The sequence below is a fragment of the Dermochelys coriacea genome, chromosome 11, assembly GCF_009764565.3.
Source record: "Dermochelys coriacea isolate rDerCor1 chromosome 11, rDerCor1.pri.v4, whole genome shotgun sequence".
In the NCBI taxonomy this organism is placed as follows: Eukaryota; Metazoa; Chordata; order Testudines; family Dermochelyidae; genus Dermochelys; species Dermochelys coriacea.
Genome location: NC_050078.2, coordinates 76,322,543 through 76,346,817, shown reverse-complemented (window position 1 = coordinate 76,346,817; position 24,275 = coordinate 76,322,543). Strand labels below are relative to the sequence as shown.

Below are 24,275 nucleotides of genomic sequence, written 5' to 3'. Positions count from 1 at the left end.
TGTCAAGGAAGCAGGAGATGGAGAAGTGATACAAATGCATAAGACACAAGAGCAAAGCTAAGAGACGAAAGCATAGAACTGGGACTCAACAATCCTGTATCCTGCAGTTTGAACTTGGAGTCTGACACATTCAGTCCTTCATTGACCATCATCACGTGCACAACATGGAAGTGCTCCTTGTCCAAAAAGGCCATCAGATGGTGAAGGAATGTACGCTGAAGGCAGCAACTATTTCTCTCTTTGCCTCATGAAGCTTTCAACCCAAAAGGCAAAGGACAATTGCTCCCTGTTTAACCATAGCATCTTTTGGCACCAGAATGAATGCCCCTGAACTAAGGAGTAGAGTTCTGAAAATAAATAGTTTTGCTGTGTCATGGGACATCATAGTTTCCATCTCTGGGGTGAAAATCAACCACTGGGTATCTGCTATTTCTACCTGAGTTCTTGTGCACTCCTAGGCCTTGGTTGGGGTAACTTGACACTTCTCTGGATTAGCATCCTTACCAAACCATACCAAATGTCAGTAGTGATAGTGAGGAATAGTTTCCCCAAACATGCCTGTTTTATTTATTTAATCTGGTGCCACAGATCTAAGATAGAAACTAAATCCAGGCCTGGATCAGAATCCCTGTAACCCAGGGATTTTGGGGTGTTTATTAAAAACAGGTATAATCCTGCAGCTGCCTCACATTCAACACTGATTTCATTTTATACATATTTGCAGCATCTACAAGGGATGAGCTCATTAGCGATTATCTTTGAAAAGTCATGGAAGACAGGAGAGATTCCAGAAGACTGGAAAAGGGCAATAATAGTGCCCATCTATAAAAAGAGAAATAAGGACAACCTGGGGAATTACAGACAGTCAGCTTAACTTCTGTACCTGAAAAGATAACGGAGCAAATAGTTAAGCAAACAATTTGCAAACACCTAGACGATAATAAGGTGATAAGTAACAGTCAGCATGGATTTGATAGCCAACCTGATAGCTTTCTTTGACAGGGTAACAAGCCTTGTGGATAGGGGGAAAGCGGTAGATGTGGTATATCTTGACTTTAGAAAGGCTTTTGATACTGTCTCGCATGACCTTCTCATAAACAAACTATGGAAATCCAACCTAGATGGAGCCACTATAAGGTGAGTGCTTAACTGGTCGAAAACCGTTCCCAGAGAGTAATTATCAATGGTTCACAGTCATGCTGGAAGGGCATATCAAGTGGGGTCCCACAGGGATCAGTTCTGGGTCCGGTTCTGTTCAATATCTTCATCAGTGATTTAGATAATGGTATAGAAAGTACACTTATAAAGTTTGCGGACGATACCAAGCTGGGAGGGGTTGCAAGTGATTTGGAGGATAGGATTAAAATTCAAAATGATCTGGACAAACTGGAGAAATGGTCTGAAGAAGAATAGAATGAAATTCAATATGGACAAATGCAAAGTACTCCTCTTAGGAAGGAACAATCAGTTGCACACATACAAAATGGGAAATGACTGCCTAGGAAGGAGTACTGCGGAAAGGGATCTGGGGTTTATTGTGGACCACAAGCTAAATATGAGTCAACAGTGTAACACTGTTGCAAAAAAAAAGTGAACATCATTCTGGGATGTATTAGCAGGAGTGCTGTAAGTAAGACATGAGAAGGAATTGTTCCACTCTTCTCCGCACGGATTAGGCCTCAAGTGGAGTATTGTGTCCAGTTCTGGGTGCCACATTTCAGGAAAGATGTGGACATATTGGAGAAGGTCCAGAGAAGAGCAACAAAAATGATTAAAGGTCTAGAAAACATGACCTATGAGGGAAGACTGAAACATGATAACAGTTTTCAAGTACATAAAAGGTTGTTACAAGGAGGAGAGAGAAAAATTGTTCTTCTTAACCTCTGAGGATAGGACAAAAAGCAATGGGCTTAAATAGCAGCAAGGGAGGTTTAGACTGGACATTAGGAAAAACTTCCTAATTGTCAGGGTGGTTAAGCACTGGAATAAATTGCCTAGGGAGGTTGTGGAATTTCCATCTGTCACATAGTTTAGGGGATTCAGAGCTCTACACCCACCACTTCCTGCGATTCACAGTGACTCTCAGCTAGCCAGTAAAATAGAAGGTTTTTTAGATGACAGGAATACAGTCCAAAACAGAGCTTGTAAGTACAGAAAACAGGACCCCTCCATCAGGTCCATCTTGTGGGCTAGGGAGCCCAGACCCTGATTCTGGGCCTCCCTGCGTTTCCCCAGCCAGCTCCAAACTGAGACTCCCCCCAGCCCCTCCTCTGGCCTTTGTTCCTTTCCCGGGCAAGGAGACCACCTGATCTCTTTGTTCTCCAACACCTTCAGTTGGCACCTTGCAGGGGAGGGGCTCAGGGCATCAGTTGCCAGGAGACAGGGTGTTGGCCATTCTCTGTGCAGACCCCTGCACACCTCTGCCCTCTAGGGCTCTGCAACAATCACACACCCTTATCTCACCACCTAGATACTTAAGAAAGGCATAGGGGAAACTGAGGCACACACACAGTATTCAGAGAAAACATTAAGAACATTCCCACTTCGTCACACTGTCACTGGAGATTGTAAGAGCAGGTTAGACAAACAACTGTCAGGGATGGTCTAGCTAATACTTAGTACTGCCATGAGTGCAGGGGACTGGACTAGATGACCTCTCAAGGTCCCTTCCAGTCATATGATTCTATGATTCTATAATGCCACTTCCATTGTCTCCATCACTACAGAGATACGGATTATAACAGGAAGTGTGCACCTTATTTGGAAGGAAATATTTTCAATAGTAACCTTCTGTAGGGCCTGGACCACAATTACTTTGGGATCCAGATATATGGGCCATTTGCCTAGTTCCAAGTCACTAACTGGGGAATACACTTCCCAGATCATCTGAAACTATATTGTCATAACCCTGAAAAACACTGTGTTTACCAAACTAAATTAAAACCACAAATGCTTCATAACACTAGCTGACAAAACTGGACCAGAGTGCTTTACGATCTGACTATTGAGCAAATTGAGTCAGTATACTCTTCAGCTAAACTAAACACAAGTGGAAAAAGACAGGTTATGAAATCATGGCAATGCTGTTGCAATGACAGCTACCATGTAAGAATGGAATTTTACTGAAACCTGAGTTCTAACATAGAACTATTATTCTGGAATGTAACTTGCTTATCTAAACTCTTGCAATTAGAATTATTATTCAGGGATGTAAATTGTTTGATTACAAACTACCAGTTCGTATGGATAAGATATACTGGGAAATAAGTTCTTGTAAGTACAAGGTTAAAAGTGTAATAACTGATCAAAATATAAATGTATTATCGTTAGCAACTGTAAGTGGAATAGTGGTGTTATATAATCAAAATAAGAAAGTAGTCAACAGTGAATATGTAAAGTATATTATATTTGAAGTCCTTAATATTCATGTTAAATTCTCTGAAACTGTATGGTAGGTAGATGCTGTTACCTTTGTATGAACTTCTCATTTGTAGCTGTGCTGGAGAATGCAAGCTTTGCAAAAACTAAGATACAAGAAGCTTATAAAATACACTTAAATACAACAGCTTCTAGGTGTTGTGCTATACCAGGTTACTAAAATATAGATGAAGTTAGGTGAGAGAAAGTCCGTAATGTCAACAGTGTTAGCCAATATTAATAGTATATACAACATTAACATCATACTGTATATAATATCACTATGTTTCTTGAATTGTCCTCATTTTAAGATTTTCCAGAATGCTTTTTTATTTACGTTACAGAAAGAGATAGGTGAAGTATTGTAATTTCAGGGCTAGGCACAACATAATAGAAAAATAGATAATGCTAGGCCTGGAATGTTCAAAAAAAAATTCTAGTCTTGTGCTTTTGTTTAATATCTGCATAACCCTCAAAATATAAAATATAAGTCATGTTTAAACTTACAATATATCCCCTACATGGAAGGTGTAGCAATTACTGTTTATGAAAAACATATCACAGAAAATAAGAGAAAATATTAGATAAAGTGATGTAGGGAAAATTATGAAACTCCCCCCAGTTAGGTATAAATACAGGAGAGATAAGCACAGAATCTCTCAGACACTGTGAGCACTGCAACTCCTGTCTTCCACAGGGATTGGTAATGTAGGTACTCTTCCTTTCTGTATTAAGCTGTATTAATCTTTGACTAATAATCATTGATTAATCAATTGATTAAGCCTAGTTTTGGACATCTCTTCTTTTTAATTCATAATGTAACCACAACAATTGTGAACGTGTCCAGTTACTTCAGTTTGTTGCACAATTATGGTATGCCTCTCTTCACTGTTTCAGAGTACACATTTTAAAATGGTTCTGTTTCCTTGGGAGCATGCCCAATAGTTTGCTGTCTTCTTTCCCAATTATTGAACTGCACTTGAACTTCCTCCATATCACCATACAGGGGTGGGGAAAAGACACATATAAAATAAGATATTATCATTTTAGCAAACTGTCATTTGTCTCAAAACCCCCAATAAATCTGAGATACATGCTGTCAAACAAAGGTAACATCCATTTATGAGACCAATCCACCTTCAGGACAGAGAGAAAAACACACAACACAGAGGGATGGAAGACACTTTCATATAAAATTAAATTCCAGAGCAGATAATATCTGATAACTCAAAATCAAAACAGATTCTCCCATTGCGTTCGCCTCTGATCCATTCAATTTTCCTTCACTCTGTGCCACCTCATTATTATTGAGTTATGTTACTTACAGAAGATTTAGTTTCATCATAAGGGAGAAAAACAGCCAACCTTCCCATCTGCAAACAATCCACGGTCAGCAGGAAAAAGACCAGAAGCAGCTTTACCAAGAGATGGAAGCAGAGATGAAAGCACAGAATGATTACTCTGTCTTTGGGATCCATTCAAATTCCCCCTCCAGGCATGTGACACTTTCATCTTTAGCCCCAGTGAGTCGGATTTAGGATCAAAGTGTGACACCTAAGCACAGAGAGTGCTCAGAACGTGGCATCACGTGACACTTTGGGAGGTCCAGGAATAGAACGTGGGGAGGATAAACGCTATTGTGGCTTACACAGAAGCTAATGCTGCTGGGGCAAGGAGGGATTTTAACAGTGATGGGGAAGGAGGGAATCCCTTTGACTCACCCCGTCTCCTTCAGGAGTCACAGAGGCTGAAATGACACATTTTTCTTTCCCCACTCCCGCTCTTTGTTCTACTTCAATCTACTTCAATTGAGGAAAATGGAAGAAAAAAATACTTCTGTCCAGCACAACCCTGAGCAAGGTGAGAACAACTGGGATTGAGACAATCTGTCCCCAAGGGGGAACACGGTGACTATCAATCACTTTGTAATGGGGGAATAGTATCAAAGTGATGCTCGGGGTTTGTATAGACTAGGGGAAATGATGGAGGTGAACTCAGGGGAGAAAGCTAACCCCGGCCACTGTACCCGGGTTATGTCTGCACTGCAAATGTAGTTCTGTTGTTACAACAAGATTGCTAAAATGAGCCACTGTGCACATCCATGCACAATCCCAGTGGAGACAAGGCACGGGTAAATTTTTACCTCAGTGTAGCTAGTCAAGGTCAACCCATCTCCCACACCTGGCACTGATGGATATTTCTGGCAGGGGAGGACACTCCCAGGATTTGTAAGACAAAGGAGTTGATAAAGGATGATGGGATTCACTGCAAATCAGTGGAAGGTGGGGAGATGGAAAAGACAGAGGCCGACAACTCACGTGGAGCTGAGAGACCACACTGAAGAAAATGGTACAAACTGTGGGCATTAGCTAATGTATTTTACAAAAATTCTTTGGTGAGCCCTAGTCAAGACATTTATGGCGTTACTCACCTGTGTGGATTTTCTTATGTTTGATAAAAGCTGAGCTCCAACAAAAGCTTTTCCCACACTCAGAGCACAAGTAGGGTCTCTCTCCCGTGTGGATTCTCTGATGTATGCTGAATGTTGAGCTCCCACTAAGCCTTTTCCCACACTCAGAGCACGTGTAGGATGTCTCCCCAGTGTGGATTCTTTGATGTGCCAACACGTGTGACTTGTGTTTGAAGCTTTTCCCACACTCAGAGCATGTGTAGGGTCGCTCTCCAGTGTGGATTCTCTGATGTGTGGTAAGCTGTGACCTCTGGCTGAAGCTTTTCCCACACTGAAGGCATGTGTATGGTCGCTCTCCTGTGTGGACCCTCAGATGTGTGATGAGGTGAGAGTAGAGTTTGAAGCTGTTCCCGCACTCAGAGCACATGTAGGGTCGCTCTCCTGTGTGGATTCTCTGATGTGCGAGAAGGTGTGATCTGTTTATAAAGCTTTTCCTGCACTCAAGGCATGTGTAGAGACGCTCTCCTCTGTGGATTCTCTGATGTTTGTTGAGGCTCGAGCTCTGGCTGAAGCTTTTCCCACACTCAGAGCACATGTAGGGTCGCTCTCCTGTGTGGACTCTCTGATGTTTGATCAGGTCTGAGCGCCGACTGAAGCTTTTCCCACACTCACAGCATGTGTAGGGTCGCTCTCCTGTGTGGATTATCTGATGTGTGATGAGGTTTGAGCTCTGACTAAAACTTTTTCCACACTCAAGGCATGTGTAGGGTCTCTCTCCCATGTTCATTCTCTCATGTCTAATAACGTCTGAGTCATTACAGAAGCTTTTCTCTGGCCTATGCTGACTCTCATAGGATTTTGCCTCTCCACAACTCCAAGAAACTTTCCCTTTGGTTCTTCCTGCTAATGTCCCATGTGGTTCTACTTGCTCAGCATCTTCCTGCTGGGGACTCTTCTCCTTGTTCTCACTCAGCATCCCATCTCCTGGAAGGATAAAGAGAGAATCCAGACATAGGTTACTCCCTGTGCTGGGGAGAGAGGATACCTCAGGGAGAGGAATGGGAAAAGATGGGAACAAACCAAAATAAGTGATGGAGAGATCAAACAATCAAGATTTGATTTCCAACCTCTCCCTGCCCTTTCCAAAGCCCTACTCTGGAGGTCAGAGAATAGAGGGTCATTTCTGAGTCTACATCCCACTCCGGGGAAGGAAGATTGCGAAGGGAGCTACAGCTACGTGTCAGTCAGGAGAGGCAGTAAGTCATGAGTGACATCTTCCTTGAGGATGCCACACCTGCTGGGAAAAATTCAGAGTTTGGAGAGCTCACAAGATCTTTGTAGGGAATCCCAAACATTTCCTTCATTCATGGACAGTTACTGAGTTGGTTTAACGGATGCCTCACCTGTCTGGAGCTCTCTTTCCTCAGATCTCTGGAGATCTGGGACCCACGGCTCTTCCCCTCGTTCCAGCTGGGAGATCACATCAGGTTTGGAAACTGGAAACCCTGCATATCAGAACAAAAACAAGGAAGATCAGCTGAATTTGTGGGATACTTGTCACAAAGAGCATTCCCTGATTTTACCCTCAGCTCCTTTTTTAAGCATCCCGAGGCCACTTTCCTGGGCTCCAAGCAGTAGGACAGTTATTATTATTAATCATGTTAATTACATTAATGCCTAAGGGACAATAAAAAAAGAGGCCCCATTTTTCTAGGCATTGTATAAACACAGAGTAGTAGATCATCCATGCCCTGAGGAACTTACAGTCCAAAATGACAAGACACATACCGGGTGGGGGAAGGGTTAGAATACACGAGCAGGGTGAACAATGTAATGGCAGACAGACATGATAAACACAGGCATATGTTGATACTCATGTATTTAACTGTGATGGGGTACACAAACCTCACACTGGGCCTGATGGGGTTAAAGGACACTACTGGGCACAGGTAGCCCCTACCCCAGGCCTGCGGAGCATGCTTCAGCTGGAGAAGCAGGTTAGAAGATGCTCAGAAGCCCAGGGAAATGGGGGAGAGGGAACAGGCTAAGGGAAAACAGGTCCTTCACCTGAAAAGCCACTTGGAAGGTTGGTCTTGGGATGGAAGCATGATGCTGGTGAAGCCCCCAGGCCATGCCTTCTCCAAACCCCGGCCCCCCTTTTCTCACAACCAGAAGACCTCACAGGGCTCTGCTCTTTTTAACTCCAGGGGGAAGCTTGAGTGGGAGATGAGACACTGACCAGAGACCTCAGCAGAGGCAGTTGCCATGGTGGAGAACTACCTGATGTCCCTTGGGTCCAAAGTTGAAATGCCAAAAGCCAGTCTGGTGAAGCCCTGGGGCCCCAGGTACCACTGACCCACACCTCACTGAGACTATCCAGGGGGATCTGGATACTGAATCCTAGCAGAGGGGGATACAAAGGCCAATAGAGGAGCCTGGAAGCCCACCCTCAGCTAGTCAGGAGCCATTTAGGTCAAGCCGGGCAGCCTCATTAGAAGGGACCATTCCACTCAGGAGAATTAATGCGAAATCTCTTTTTCCCATGGGGGCTAGTTGCATGTGAGCAGCCAGGCCATTTTAGATGGGACTGCCCATTCATGGACTATAATTATGGGCAGGCCTGGAGAGCAGATAACTGGGCTCAGAAAAGGGGCCCAGGGAAAACATTAGTTCCCTTCTAGTGAATGGAGTAAACGTACAAGGACTGAGACTCTGGCTGCAGCCAGACTTTAGTCAGGGAGTGGTTGGTGGGGTCGGGAGAAGAATCTAGGTGCATGGTCTTCCTCCAGTGTATGCACGAGGACATACAACCCTGAGTATTTGCCTGAGTAGGGATCCCCAAAGAATTGATAGAGCAAGGGACAAACGTCACCTCACAGTTAATGAAGGAGTTGTGCAACCTGCTGCGGTTCAAGTCCTTGAAGACGTCAGTATACCACCACCAGACCGACAGTCTGGTGGAACAGTTTAACAAAACATTAAAAAGTTGAGGAAGTTCATGACCACTCACTTGTGACACTGGGACCACCCTACTGGCCTGCTCAGCACCTGCGAGGTGCCCTAGGCATCCACGGGTTTCTCCCCATTTGAATTATTGCATGGGAGGCAGTCAAGGCGAATCCTGGATCTCCTCCATCAGACATGGGAAGGGCAGAACTCCAGAACAACCAATGTAGTGCGGTATGTTATACAGTCAAGAAAGAAACTGAAGACCCTGGAAGCACTTGCGAGGGAAAAGCCGCAAAAGGCACAACATAATCAGGAGCAGGTCTGTAACAAGGCCCATCTCAGCGAGTTCTAACCTGGAGACCGAGCGATACTTCTGCTGCTGACACTGAAATCCCTATCTTTATCAAAGCCCTTACATACCCATAAAAGGTAATCAATTGTTTCTTCCAACTTACAGAGCGCACATAATCCACCTTTGTGTCTATTTACTCTAAATACACTTTTGTTTATGCCACAGTGGCCAGTTAGTACTCTAAACAAAATTGTTTCATTTTTCCTAACCAGGCCCTGATGTACATCCTTATGCTCAACTCTAGGGCACAATTCAAAAATTGTTCTCTCTCTTCTTTTCTTAATCCAAAATTTTTGACATTCCTCTTTGTTGTATTTTTCGGTACTAGGCTTTCATTTCCTACAGCATTTTTAGCTAATTTATCTGCCATTTCATTTCCTGTTATCCCGATCTGCTGCAGGATCCAAGCTAACACTACATGTATCCCCATCTGCACTCTGTTCTTAGAAATATAATTTCATTGATTAAATCACTTCTACATACTGAGACACCCTTTTTTAACACCATAAGGCCTGACACTGAGTCAAAAAAATGACTACTGTTCTTGGGCATATAGCCCAGATCCAGTTTAATGCTCGTATTATTGCTGCTAGTTTGGCCATCATGACAGCTGCAAAATCAGATATTCTTTTAGATATACTAATTCCAATTTTTGGTGTACAATATCTTGCCCCTACTCTTTCTATTTTTTCTTGTTTGGACCCATATGTATATATTTCACAAAACTGACTCCACTTTTTGTCTATGTATTGGTACACTTCATTTTTAATAGCTACTGTGACGCTGTATGGAATATGTGGGACACTTTATGATATTGTTGATACCAATGTTATAAAACTGCAAGGAATCTGACCAGATATGTCGTGTGAGGTATCTGCAAAAATGTTATAATTTGCAAAGTATGATAATCTTGTTTATGTCACCTTTGTATTATGAGATATAGGTATGTGGGCTATATCTGTATTTCCAAATTTGTGCTGTGTTTTTGGGTGACACCCCCAGACAGATTGGCATCAGCACTGCACAGCCTGTTTGATGGCCCATCAGGGGTCATCAGCTGTACAATGAACCCCTTGAAAGGAGCCAGAGTACACCTTACGACTCAGCAGGACTTGTAGGGGCATGCCTATGGACAGGGAGCTCTAAGGCTTTTCCATGCCATATGCTGTGAAGCTTGTGTTTGGGACAAAGGAAGTAAGTGCCACATGGCAAAATTATATAAAAGGCAACTGCATCTTCTTCATTTTGTCTTCATTCCTGCTTCCTACCTCTGGAGTGACTTTTCTACAAACGAAGCTCTGAACATAGGGCTGAATGACCCATCCAAGCTGTGGATGTATTCCAGAGGGACCCTCAAGCCAACAAACTCGCCACTACTGCTAAGAACCTGATATATGGACTTTGAAGTCGTTGTATGTATGTAACTGCTTTACCATTTAACATCTCTCTTCTTGTTCTTTTGTCTTTACAGTAAACCTTTAGTTTTAAACACTAAAGGACTGGCTGGCAGCGTGGTATTTTGGGTAAGAGCCAAACCTATACTGACGGGGTAACATGGCTGACCCTTTGTGGTCAGAAGAACATTTTGTATAGGTGAGCAGAGTTTTTTAAATAACTTCTCACTGTACTGGACCTAAGTGCCGACTGGGAGCCAGAGAACTGGAATGCAATAAAGGGGTCCGTGTGATTTCTTTTTTCAGCTTCTCGATAACCTGTGTGAAGGATCAGAAGCACAGCTGTAGTTCAGTGGGCCAGCTTACCTCTATTATATTCATTGCTTTGCATTATATTCTGCTTTATTATATTCAGCAGTAATGCAAGGACTTACAGGCTTGTATCCTGTAAGACACTGGCTTCAGCAGTTAGCATGAGGCTTGTGGCCTATGAACTTTGGTATAGATAAACTTAGGTAACTCATAAGTTTTGGAGAACTGGAAGTAGAGTATAGGAGGGAATTTTGTCCATAATGATATCAGCCAACCTCAGAAAATGAACTGACATCAGCATCTGGAAGGTTTTGGATGGAACATCTGACTGCAAAAGTGCCATGGCAACTAATTGACGTATATGTTACTGGGGTGAAATCATAAATACACTAACCTGTAGAAGAAAGACACCTTAACATTGGTAAGGGGAGGAAATACAAAAAAGGAAGAGGGGAGAAACCCCTATTGAATATGCATTAGACATGGTAACATCAGCGTTACATATTATAAAAAGGGCATCCCAGGACAGTAGGGGAGAGAGATGTAGCCTTTGCGAGGGGCCAGGATGATGGCTACTGGTGAAGATGAGGAAGGTGACAATGATGAGGAAGATAAGGCCTAACATTTCAGGTTGTTCTGCAAGGGATGGTGGGAGTATGGATCTTCAGATATACTTTCTGTATTATCTCTATCTACCTTACTGAGTTAGAGTGTGTGACTTTCCTAAATGTATTAATAAATTACTTATTTGTAAATATAAAAGTTCCTATAGTGTGAGGGTTGCACCTGTGCACATCGGGGTTCCCAACTATATAATCATTTTAATAATACTGGGCCTGTTCTTGGGACAAGAACCTGTCAACCCTCAAAGTGACTGGGCAACAAAATGGCAGGTGAAATTTAATGTTGATAAATGCAAAGTAATGCACATTGGAAAATATTAACCCTAACTATACATATACAATGATGTTACCACTCAAGAAAGAGATCTTGGAGTCATTGTGGAGAGTTCTCTGAAATCATCCACTCAATGTGCAGCGGCCGTCAAAAAAGCAAATGGAACGTTGGGAATCATCAAGAAAGGGATAGATAAGCAGACAGAGAATATCATACTGCCTCTCTGTAAATCCATGGTACACCCACACCTTGAATACTGCCTGCAGATGTGGTCGCCCCATCTCAAAAAAGATATATTGGAATTGGAAAAGGTTCAGAAAAGGGCAACAAAAATGATCAGGGGTATGAAACAACTTCCGTATAAGGAGAGATAATAAGACTGAGACTTTTCAGCTTGGAAAAGAGACGATTAAGGGGGGATATGATTAGGGTCTATAAAATCATGAGTGGTATAGAGAAAGTAAATAAGGAAGTGTTATTTACTCATCATAATACAAAAACAAGGGGCCACAAAATGAAATTAATAGGTAACAGGTTTAAAACAAACACAAGAAAGTATTTTTTCAGACAACACAGTCAATCTCTGAAACTCCTTGCCAGAGGGTGTTGTGAAGGCCAATACTATAACAGGGTTCAAAAGGGAGCTAGATAGATTCACAGAAGATAGGTCCATCAATGGCCATTAGTCAGGATGGGCAAGAATGGTGTCCCCATCCTCTGTTTCCAGAAGCTGGGATTGGGTGACAGGGCATGGATCACTTGATGATAACCTGACTGTTCATTCCCTTTGGGGCACCTGCCATTGACCTCGTCAGAGGACAGGATACCGGGCTTGATGGACCTTTGGTCTGACCCAGTATGGCTGTTCTTATAACTGGGGGAATTTTTATTCATAATCTATAGATCAGGCTACACAATTTGTGACTGGGAGGTTTAACTTGAATGTTAGCCACGAGTTTTGGGAGTATCTACTCTCCATTTTGCAGTCTGCCGTGACCTTGGCGTTTTCAGTAAGGGCTACCCCAGGCACACGGGTCACACCTACCATCTCTTCTCTCCCATTGAATTTATAAAATAAATCTAAATCCATATTTGGACATGTGACTTTTTATCCATAAATAATTTTCCCAACACTGAAAGTTTTTACTGCGTTTAACTTTTCCTTTCAACTTCTACACCCACATTTTAACTCAAACGGCATGTGGAGGTCTAACAAGTTGTGCTATAGTTCATCTATTGAATTCCCAGCCATCCTCACATTTATTGGGTACTTTCATCATTGCAACCCGAGAGGGTTGTGGGGCTGTAGACAGGCTGCTGGGATCAGAGCTGCTGTACCAGGGCTTTTTAGTACACACACACACTCAGGGTGTGACCTGCATGCTGGTAGGCTGGCTATCAGCAGCCCAGGTTGGGAGCTACAGCCTCAAAGTTTTGTGGGGCACCCAGGGTTGCAGGGTTAGTGGAGACACAACCCCCCTGGTGTGCATTGCCCCCAAACCCGATGACAGGTGTGACTTCCTAACACTCTGTCCTCTCACATGCTTTTCCTTCTCTCATCACTGCTCAGTTCCAATGGCATCCTATACATCACCCCCTTCGCTCCAGGAACCAACCTTTGTTGCTGGCAACTTTTAACTTTCCCTAGCATTGCAGTTTTTAGCAGTTTATCGACCTGCTCTTTGTTTTTACATTCAGCTACAAGATCCCCCTCTTGCAACCTCCTGGTTCTTACTGTATCCCTTTGGCTTTTTGCAACCCAGTTAGCTACTTTCACAGGGTTAATGTCATCTGCTCTCATTGCTTTGGCGAGGGATCTTAGTTAAAACAGTTCAGGTTAGTTCCTTCCTCAGCTTTGCTTTTTGCTGGTATCATCTGAGACTGCTTCGACTTTATTTTTCTTTTCTACTTGGATCCATTTTCCCTCACTTTCCTTCATTTGCCAAAGTGACTTCATTTTAGGGGCAGAAAATATTCCATCTCCGGCGCTGCCTGCTTCTCTCCTCTCCGCCAAGATCCCCCCTCTACCTAGCTTCCTCTCCTCTGGCCAGCAGGCAATCAGTTAATCACCTACCAGGTGCAGCACATAACTAATTAGGTTCTCTCCTTTGTCTTACAGGTGATAGGGAAGAAACCCCATCACACATGCCCCCCCCCTTCAAAAATCTTGCTCCAACCCCCAATGAGGTCTACAAGTTGTGCCTCCACCAAATCATGTGCTTCATTGCTTCCACATCCCCCTTGAGCTGGTGCACCTCCTGGAGCAATTGATCCTTCTCCTGGAGCACCCCCAGCAAATCTCCTCCGTGTCTCTCAGCTGCAGATCACACTCTTTGCGTGGTCTCATCTGTTTCTTGGGTCTCAGCTACAAGAAGTGCTGAGCCAGTTTTCCCCAGGGCCTCTGTATTCACCTGACTTCAATCTGCTTCCTCTCTGTGGTAACAATCCTGTCCCTAGAGCACTGCGCGGATACAAAAATGTGGATCCACATCTGCCAGGATCAATCTGTGATCCGCTAGTCATCTTTTACCTCTATCCACATCAGCAAGCCGTCTGCAGGGGAGGGGAAAGGCAGCCTAGATGAGCGAGCGGGAGGTGGGGTCTTACAGGGAAGAGGCAGCGGGAGGGCAGGGACTGGGGGTAAGGGGTGGCGTGGAGGTGGGGTCTTGAGAAGTGACAGTGTGGGTAGGGGCTGTGGGGCAAGGGGTGTCACAGCTATGCTGTTTATTTGGTGTCTTAACGCTTGTTGAACGTAAATGCAGAAAAGTGTCTTTAAATAAATAAGTGAAGGACTTTCTAAATGTGAAATGTAGCTGGCAGGCTTGGGTTCATTTCCTCTGTCCACACTAGAGAAAGAGTTAAATGTCAGAAATGGAGCTCCCAAACCAGGCAATAATAGACAGGAGGATTTCAAAGCGTTGCGAGTGAGGATGTTGCATGTTTGGGTAACACCACCCTCCTCCACCACATACATACACACCATACCCCTCAAGTTCTGCATCCCCAAGAGGGAGCAACTTTAAATATTATGGCAAACTCAGGACTGCAGGAGGCTCACTGCCTGGTGGTTGGTGCTCCTGTCGGGTGTGTGCCATCGCAGGGCTACAGCCGAGCCAGGCTTAAGGAGGAGCAGCCAGTGGTCCTCCTGGGAGTCCCCTCTGCTGCGGCCAGAGGAGCCCAGCTGAATGGCTGCCATGCCCAGAGCCTGCAGGCAGACGCGGCAGAAAGGGTGGGAGAAAGGAGGCTGCACACTCTGGGGCAGCCCCAAGAACACGTGCAGAGGGGCTGGGCCCACCCAGGAGGAAGGGGAGCTGCTGCTGCCCATACCCTGAGCATCTCTTGTCCCCCTCAGCACAAGAGGCAGATGCGGGGGGCACAAGCCTGAGCAAGAGCTGGAGAAAGGGAAAGGTCAGAGGCTGCACACAGTGGCGGGAGCACTAGACGGGCAGAAGACTAGACCAGAGTCAAGGTGTGTTGCTTTCACACTCCCCCCAGGATTTCCCTCCGAGGTAAATAAAGAAATAACCCACCCCTTATTTAGAGCCCTGCACGGTTGTGTCCGCAGCTGCTCCACTCTTCACAGAAATGGTCCATCGATATCCGCATCCGTGGATTTCCAGGGCTATACCTGTCCCCAGTTTCTCTCCATATCCTACCCCGTTGATCTTTTGGGTGGGTGTATGCTCTACTGCCATTAGAGTTGGGTTCCCTTTGCCTGTCACTACTGCTTTTGTGCTGGGGGTTACCCACTCTTTCCTGTTCCCCATTCCACCCCTGCCGTAGTCATCTAGGATCCCCTCATAGGGCCTATCTATTCTCCACCCACAAACATCATATTTCAGCAAGTTCGTTCTTGCTCCCCGCCCAACAACAGAATTCTGCAAACCCATACTCCTAGGGTGACCAGACATCCCAATATTTCTCTTTGTCCTGCATCCCACCTGATGTACAATCAGGACGCAATGTGTCCCGATATTGTAGGGTTGCTTGCCAGCGTCCAGTTGGTGCAGGGCTGGCAGGCTTCCTACCCAGCTCCACAGAAGTGGCGACAGCTCCCTCTGGGTCCTTGGTGCAGGGACAGCCAGGGGGCTCTGCGTGCTGCCCGTGCCATGAGCGTTTGCTCTGCAGCTCCCACTAGCTGGAAACTGCAGTCAATGGGAGTTGCAGGGGGCAGCGCCTGTGGGTAAGGCAGCGCGCACAGCCACCTAGCTACGCTTCTGCCTAGGACACAGAGGGAGATGTTGCCACTTGCAGGGAGCCATCTGAGGTAAACCCCGCCCACAGCCCGCACCCCCTCCCATACCCCAATCCCCAGCCCTGAATCCCCTCCTGCACCTAAACTCCCTCCCGGAATCAGCATCCTGAACACTCTCCCATGCCCCAACCCTGTACCCCAGCCCTGAGACCCCCTCCCTGCAGCGGGGCCTGGAGCCAGGGCCATGCAACCCGATTGATCCGCAGCTTGCAAGGGGCTGGAACCAGAGCCATGCGCCCCCGACCGATCCGCAGCCTGCAGCAGGAACTGGAGCATGGGCCGTGTGCCCTCAACCAACCCACGGCTTGTGGCAGATGGTTTGTGGTGGGACTGCCACCAGGTGCTGGAGCCAGGACCATGCGCCCCTAACTGACCCATGGCTTGCGGCGGGTGGCTTGCAGCAGGACTGGAGCTGGGGGCTGCAGCTGGGACCATGCACCCGCAACTAACCTGCGGCTTGCAGTGGGGGCCGGAGCCAGGGATGTGCGCCGACCAATCCACAGCTTGTGGCAGTGGCTTGCAGGGGGACTGCTGCCAGGGGTCAGAGTTGGGGCCATGCACCCCCAACCCATGGCTTCCTAGGACTGTATGACCCCCTCCCCTATGGCTCCGGTGGGAGCTGTGAATCTGTGGTTCCCCTCCCCCCCATATGTCCCGATATTTTATTCTTGCAATCTGGTCACCTTACACACTCCATATACGGGCAGTCTTTTTTTAATATGTCCCTGCCACCCCCGCTTGTTACACACCATCACCCAGGATGGCACTAGTGTTTCCCTGGCCTCCACCCTCTTCTTCTCAGCGCCCTTTCCCGATGTAGCTTCTCTGATCTTCCTCCCTGGATCCTGACCTTAAACTGCCGACCCCTCTGGGACGGTCTGCCTCTACAAACTCCTCTGTTAGTTAACTGCCACATCTAGGGTGACAGTTTGATAGACCTGACCCATGCCGGGGTCCTCTCTGGGAGACTCTGAAGGAATGGTTCAAGAATGACAGTGGCCATGGTCAAGAATGACATAATATTGGCCACATGTTGGGTGTCTGGCCTTAGCCAATGAGTGGCCCAGTCTGTCAGTTTTTGGGTAAATGCCTGGGGCCCTAATCCTCCCGTACAGTCTGCGGCTCGAAATTTTTGCCACTACTTTTCTACCGAAAGGCCCACCCAGTCTAAGACAGCTGCCTAAACTACGTCATAGTCTCTTGCCTGCTTGTCACTGAGCGCCAGGTAGGCCGCCTGAGCTTCCCCTGTTCAATAGGGAGCTAGCCGTAGGGCCCAGATTCCCTTATCCTGTCCTGCCCCCACAGCCACTGTCCCAGAAGCATCAGCACAGTAACATCACCTTCCTGAGCAGCGTTGAGCCATGGTCAGTATACGTAAGTCTAGTGGTTCCACGCTCTCGAGTTGGGAGGGAAGCCACTCTGCCTCACTACAGGCAGGCTGCAAGTCACAGTTAGTAGGGGAAACTCCAGCCCCCTGTGCGGGGCAGAGCCACACACACTCTATGCCAAGCACCTTCTGGCTGAGGCCAATACTAAGTAACAGTCTAAGAGAGCTCTGGCTCCCTGGGTGGGGCAGAGCACAAACATTCTGTCCTCTCTGGGCCCTTTAGGCAGGGGCAGAGCAGACACAGCACACGAAGCAGTCGGGGGTGTGGCATCCTGGCTCAGGTGCACAGCAGACGAATGCAGGCCTCTGTCTCCTTGGGCTACTCGGCCACCAGCAGTTCTCACAGCTCCTCAGTGCATTTGTCCGATGGTGGTCCTGGCAGCTCCTCAGGGCCGTAGCTCCACTCGGGGCCTAATTCAGGATCCTGTTGAGAGCCCAGTTCCCTAGAATGATTGGTTAGTCTGCTCCCTCCTGTGCGCCAGCCCCAAATGTGTGACGGGGCTCTCCTTTTATACTTCCTGTCCCACGCCGGACTTCCAGTGAGGTATTTAGCTTCAACCACCAGGAGGAGTGTAGTGGTCCCTCATTTTCCTGCTCAAAGGGAGGCAACTACACACCACACTACATTCCCCCCTCAAGTCCGTCTCCAGGAAACCTGAGATGGCAAAGTCTCCGTCTCCAGATCGGGAGAAGAAATTAGCATTGGTATGGTCCCTACCAGTCCGATGGTGCACTGTGAAAGCATAGGGCTGCAAGGTGAGGTATCAGTAGGGGGTTTGTTTCCTTGACCATTTTCAGGTACTCCAGGGGGCTCGTAGGAGGTAGTATCTTAAGGCATCCATGGACAACTTGACAGCAAGGGCCTCTTTCTCCACGACCAAGTAGTTTCTCTCTCAGGTAAACAGCTTGCAGTTAATATACAGGATGGGATGTGCCTCCCCTTCCTGTGAGAGGACAGCTCCCAGTCCTACCTCTGAGGCATCTGTCCACAAAATAAACTCCAGTGTGAGGCTGGGGCAGAATAACACTGGCTCCCGGGATAGGTGCTCTTTGAGGGTTTTGAAGGCCTGGTCACACTCTTCTATCCAGGGCATATGTCAGGGACTATCATCCTTTCTCAGGCGCTCTATTAGTAGGGTGACAATTGAGGCAAAATGGGGATGAACCGGGGGTAATAGCCCACCAACCCTCTTTGTTGTCAGTAGTCAGTAGGCTTGTAAAGCTTGGACCTTCCCCAACAACGGGCATACCTAGCCTCTCCCCAGGGTGTACCCCAGATAGGCTGGCAGGAGACTACCTATTTTGCATTTTCGAGGATTTACAGTCAGCCCAGCAGCACGTAAGACCCTAAGGATGGTGGTGACCTGGTTAAGATGGTCCTCCCAGTGGCTACTATATAATCACCACATCATCCAGATAGGCAGTAGCGTATATGCAACCCATCAGTCGCTGGAAGGTGGCTGGTGCCCCATGAAGTCTGAAGGGCATCTGGGTAAATTGATACAGCATGGTTAGAGTGGCAAAAGCAGTCTTCTCCATGCAGCTCGGGTCCAGGAGGATTTGCCAAAATCTCTTAGTGAGATCCAAGATGCTGATGTACCAGGCCTCCCCAAGTCGGTCCAAAAGCTCATCGATTTATGGCATCAGGTAAGACTCTAATTTAGAGATGGTGTTAACTCTACTAAAATCAATACAAAACCTAACTGTCCCATCTGGTTTCAGGACTAACACGATGGGGCTGCACCACTCACCTTGTGATCTTTCAATTATACATAGTTCCATCATGGCCTCGACCTCCTTCTCGGCTATCCTGCGGGTCTGTCGTGGCAAGGGCTAGTAGTTTCTTGGACGACTTCCTCTGGATTTGTCAATATTGCATGCTGGATGAGGGTGGTCGGTTCAGGCTGGGCTGTAAAGGTTTTGGGGCCTTCTACAAGCACCTAGTCTGCCTTTGCTGCTCTTCGGTCAGAGTATCGCCCAACTGGGGCCCTTCAGAGTCAATTAGGCTGGGGAGCTGGGGTCCTAAGTCTGGTTCCAGGGGCAGTTAACAGCTCCTCTTGTTCCCACCATGCCTTTAAAAGACTGGCATGATAAATCTGTCGCTTTTTCTTCCAATTGTGTTGAGATAGTTCATAAGTGACTGGACCTACCTGGTGAATAACCTCATAGGGCCCTTGCCACTATGCTTGGAGTTTCGACTCCTTGGAGTAGAATAGGCAGAGGACCCTTTCACCAGGCTCAAAGGTTCTTCCGTGGGCCCCCTCTTGTTGTAAGTATGATCCTGAGCTGCTTGGGCATTCTGGAGGTTTTCCTTTGCTAGATCCGCAACCTGGGCCGACTGCCCCTAGAGTTTCAGGACATACTGCAGGAGACCTTGGAATGGCGATGACGTCCATTCCCAGTTCTCTTGCATGAAGTCTAATAGCCCCCAGGGTCGCCGGCCATACAATAGTTCAAATGTGGAAAACGTAGTGAATGCCTGGGGAACTTCTCTAATGGCTAGTAACAGGTATGGGATAAGCTGGTCCCAGTGGCAAAGATCTTCTGGTGGAAACTTCTTAGCATCTCTTTAAGGGTTCAGTTAAAGCTAGAGTGCCTTGTATTGAATGAGGATATTGATATAATAGGCAAAACAGAAACTTGCTGGAACGAGGATAATTAATGGGACGCAGTAATACTAGGGTACAAAGTATATCGGAAAGACAGAACAGGTCATGCTAGTGGGGGAGTGGCATTATATGTGAAAGAAAGCATAGAATCAAATGAAGTAAAAATCGTTAATGAATTCAACTGTACCATAGAATCTCTATGGTTAGAAATTCCATGCTCTAATAAGAAGAATATAGCGGTAGGGATACATTACCGATCACTTGCCCAGGATGGTGACAGTGACTGTGAAATGCTCAGGGAGATTAGAGAGGCTATTAAAATAAAAAAACTCAATAAAAATAAATGGGGCATTTCAATTATCCCCATATTGACTTGCTACATGTCACCTCAGGACGGGATGCAGACAAAGTTTCTTGACACCTTAAATGACTGCTTCTTGGAGCGGCTGGTCCTGGAACCTACCAGAGGAGAGGCAATTCTTGATTTAGTCCTACGTGGAGCACAGGATCTGGTCCAAGAGGTGAATATAGCTGGACTGCTTGGGAATAGTGACCATCATATAATTAAATTTAATAACCATGTGGCAGGGAAAACACCACAGCGGCACAACACTAGCATTTAATTTCAGAAAGGGGAACTACACAAAAATGAGGAGGTTAGTTAAACAGAAATTAAAGGGCACAGCACCAAAAGTGAAATCTCTGCAAGCTGCATGGATACTTTTTAAAGACACCATAATAGAGGCTCAACTTAAATGTTTACCCCAAATTAAAAAACATAGTAGGAGAACCAAAAAAGAGCCACCGTGGCTAAACAAAGTAAAAGAAGCAGTGAGAGGTAAAAATGCATCCTGTAAAAAGTGGAAGTTAAATCCTAGTGAGGGAAATAGAAAGGAGCATAAACATTGGGAAACGAAGTATAAAAATACAATTAGGAAGGGCAAAAAAGAATTTGAGGAACAGTTAGCCAAAGACCCAAAAAGTAATAGCAATTTTTTTTTTAAAAGTACATCAGAAGCAGGAAGGCTGCTAAACAACCAGTGGGGCCACTTGACGATCGAGGTGCTAAAGGAGCACTCAAGGACAATAAAGCCATTGCGGAGAAACTAAATGAACTCTTTGCATCGGTCTTCACGGCGGAGGATGTGAAGGAGATTCCCAAACCTGAGCCATTCTTTTTAGGTGAGAGATCTGAGGAACTGCCCCAGATTGAGGTATCATTAGAGGAGGCTTTGAAACAAACTGATAAATTAAACAGCAATAAGTCACCGGGACCAGATGGTATTCACCCCAGAGTTCTGAAGGAACTCAAATGTGAAATTGCAGAACTACTAACTGTAGTCTGCAACCTATCTTTTAAATCAGCTTCTGTACCAGATGACTGGAGGATAGCTAATGTGACACCAATTTTTAAAAAGGGCTCCAGAGGTGATCCTGGAAATTTCAGGCCTGTAAGCCTGACTTCAGTACCGGGCAAACTGGTTGAAACTATAATAAAGAACAATATTGTCAGACATATAGATGAGCATAATTTGTTGAGGAAGAGTCAACATGGTTTAGTAAAGGGAAATCATGCCTAACCAATCTACTAAAAAAGAAAAGGAGTACTTGTGGCACCTTAGAGACTAAAATTTATTAGAGCATAAGCTTTTGTGAGCTACAGCTCACTTCATCGGATGAATTGATGCATTGTAGCTCACGAAAGCTTATGCTCTAATAAATTTGTTAGTCTCTAAGGTGCCACAAGTACTCCTTTTCTTTTTGCGAATACAGACTAACACGGCTGCTACTCTGAAACCAATCTACTAGAATTCTTTGAGGGGGTCAAAAAGCATGGGGACCAAGCGGATACTGTGGATATAATGTACTTAGATTTTCAGAAAGCCTTTGACAAGGTCCCTCACCAAAGGCTCTTACGCAAAATAAGCTGCCAGGGTATAAGAGGGAAGGTGCTCTCACAGATTGGTAACTGGTTAAAAGATAAGTTTCAAAGTAGCAACCGTGTTAGTCTGTATCCGCAAAAAGAAAAGGAGTACTTGTGGCATCTTAGAGACTGACAAATAAATTTATTTGTTAGTCTCTAAGGTGCCACAAGTACTCCTTTTCTTTTTGTGATTAAAAGATAGGAAACAAAGGGTAGATATAAATGGTCAGTTCTCAGAATGGAGAGAGGTAAAGAGTGGTGTCCCCTGGGGTCTGTTCTGGGACCAGTCCTATTCAACATATTCATAAATGATCTGGAAAAAGGGGTAAACAGTGAGGTGGCAAAATTTGCAAATGATACAAAATTACTAAAGATAATTAAGACCCAGGCAGACTGTGAAGAGCTACAAAAGGATCTCTCAAAACTGGGTGACTGGGCATCAAAATGGCAGATGAAATTTAATGTTGATAAATGCAAAATAATGCACATTGGAAAGCATAATCTCAACTATACATATAATGATGGGATCTAAATTAGTTGTTACCACTCAAGAAAGAGATCTTGGAGTCATTGTGGATAGTTCTCTGAAAACATCCACTCAATGTGCAGCGGCCATCAAAAAAGTAAACAGAATGCTGGGAATAATTAAGAAAGGGATAGATAATAGGATAGAAAATATGTTGTGCCTCTATAAATCCATGGTACACCCATATCTTGAATACCGCGTGCAGATGTGTTCGCCCCATTTCAAAAAAGATATATTGGAATTGGAAAAGGTTCAGAAAAGGGCAACAAAAATTATTAGGGGTATGGAACGACTTCTTTATGAGGAGAGATTAATAAGACTGGGACTTTTCAGCTTGGAAAAGAGACAGCTAAGGGAAGATACGATTGAGGTTTTTAAAATCATGACTGGTGTAGAGAAAGCAGATAAGGAAGTGTTGTTTACTCTTCTCATAACACAAGAACTAGGGATCACCAAATTAAATTAATAGGCAGCAGATTTAAAAAAAATAAAAGAAAGTATTTCTTCACACAACGCAGTCAACCTGTGGAACTCCATGCCAGAGGATGTTGTGAAGACCAAGACCATATCAGGGTTCAAAAAAGAACAAGATAAGTTCACAGAGGCTAGGCCCATCAATGGCTATTCGCCAGGATGGGCAGGAATGGTGTCCCTAGCCTCTGTTTGCCAGAAGCTGGGAATGAGCAACAGGGGATGGATCACTTGATGATTACCTGTTCTGTTCATTCCCTCTGGGGTACCTGGCACTGGCCACTGTCGGAAGACAGGATACTGGGATAAATGGACCTTTGGTCTGACCAAGTATGGCCATTCTTATGTTCTTATGTAAAGCGTTCTATCAACCTGGTAGTCTGTGGGTGGTACACAGTTTTAACATTTTTATTCCTAAGAGGTCACAGACCTGTCAGAATAGCTTTGAGGTGAAATCGGAGCCTTGGTCTGTTAGGACTTCCCAGGGGAGACCTACCCAGGAAAATATCCTCAGAAGCTCTGCAATCAGCATTTTTGCCATGATGTTTTGAAGGGGAATCACCTCTGGGAAAAGGGTGGCATTGTTGAGCACAACCAGGATATACTGAAAACCTGCAGTGCTCTTCAGGAGATGCCTTATCAGGATCCATGTGATCCTCTCGAAAGGAGTGTTAATCACTGGCAGGGGGACAAAGGGAGCCTTCGGTACCCCCCATGGAGTTGCGAGTTGACACTCCAGACAGGAGTCACAAAAATCCTTTACCTCCCAGTGCACTCCTGGCCAGAAAAACTGCATCAGGTCCTGGCTAGGATTTTCTGATGCCCCACTGTGGGAATGCCACGGGCCAGCTGCAGGATGGCCCGTCAGTGGCATTGGGGAACTGTTGGGTCCGGATGTCCTGGGTCTGGGAATCACAATCAACCCGATAGAGGCAGTCACTGGTCAACTCCAAGTGGGAATATTGAGTCGTTTGGCGTGGGTCTGTAATCGTTCCATCAACATAAGCCAATTGTTCATAGGCCCGCCCCAGGGTAGGATCCTTCCGTTGGTCACAGCTAAAGTCTGTGCCTAAACTGGGAGGCTCACCCTCAGTGAGAAGCTTGGACTTGTCCTTATCATCGGGGGGTGGGTCCCAGTCAGCCTCAGAGTTTCCTGGGGTGCCTGTGTTGGGGTCTCCGAGTGTCCCATTGGCCCCTTCGAGAGGCTTTCCATCAAGAACCACCCGGGGTGTTGAGACTCAAGGCTCGCGGTGTGTAGGATCTCGCAGTGTGTAGAGCCACTCCAGTCTTGACCTAAAATGACTGGGTGGACCAGCCTTTAGGCCAGGCCCGCCATCATAACCCTCATCTCTCCCCTCACAGTTACGGTGGC

The 24,275-nt window shown here is 45.8% G+C and overlaps 1 protein-coding gene across 10 annotated transcripts in view; it reads right to left on the bottom strand.

Moving 5' to 3' along the window:
* Nucleotides 1–24,275, bottom strand: part of LOC119863814 (zinc finger protein 665-like) — a 113,981-nt gene that overhangs the window by 79,508 nt on the left and 10,198 nt on the right. For 2 of the 10 annotated variants that reach the window (XM_043505776.1, XM_043505788.1), the window contains one exon: nucleotides 7,231–7,332. The exons of 6 other annotated variants lie outside the window; for them this stretch is intronic. In XM_043505776.1, coding sequence (XP_043361711.1) covers nucleotides 7,231–7,332 — 102 coding nt within the window. Of the gene's footprint in view, nucleotides 1–5,848; nucleotides 6,812–7,230; nucleotides 7,333–8,066; nucleotides 8,136–24,275 lie in introns of those variants that run through there. 2 more of the 10 variants (XM_038420983.2, XM_043505782.1) reach the window with 2 other exon arrangements.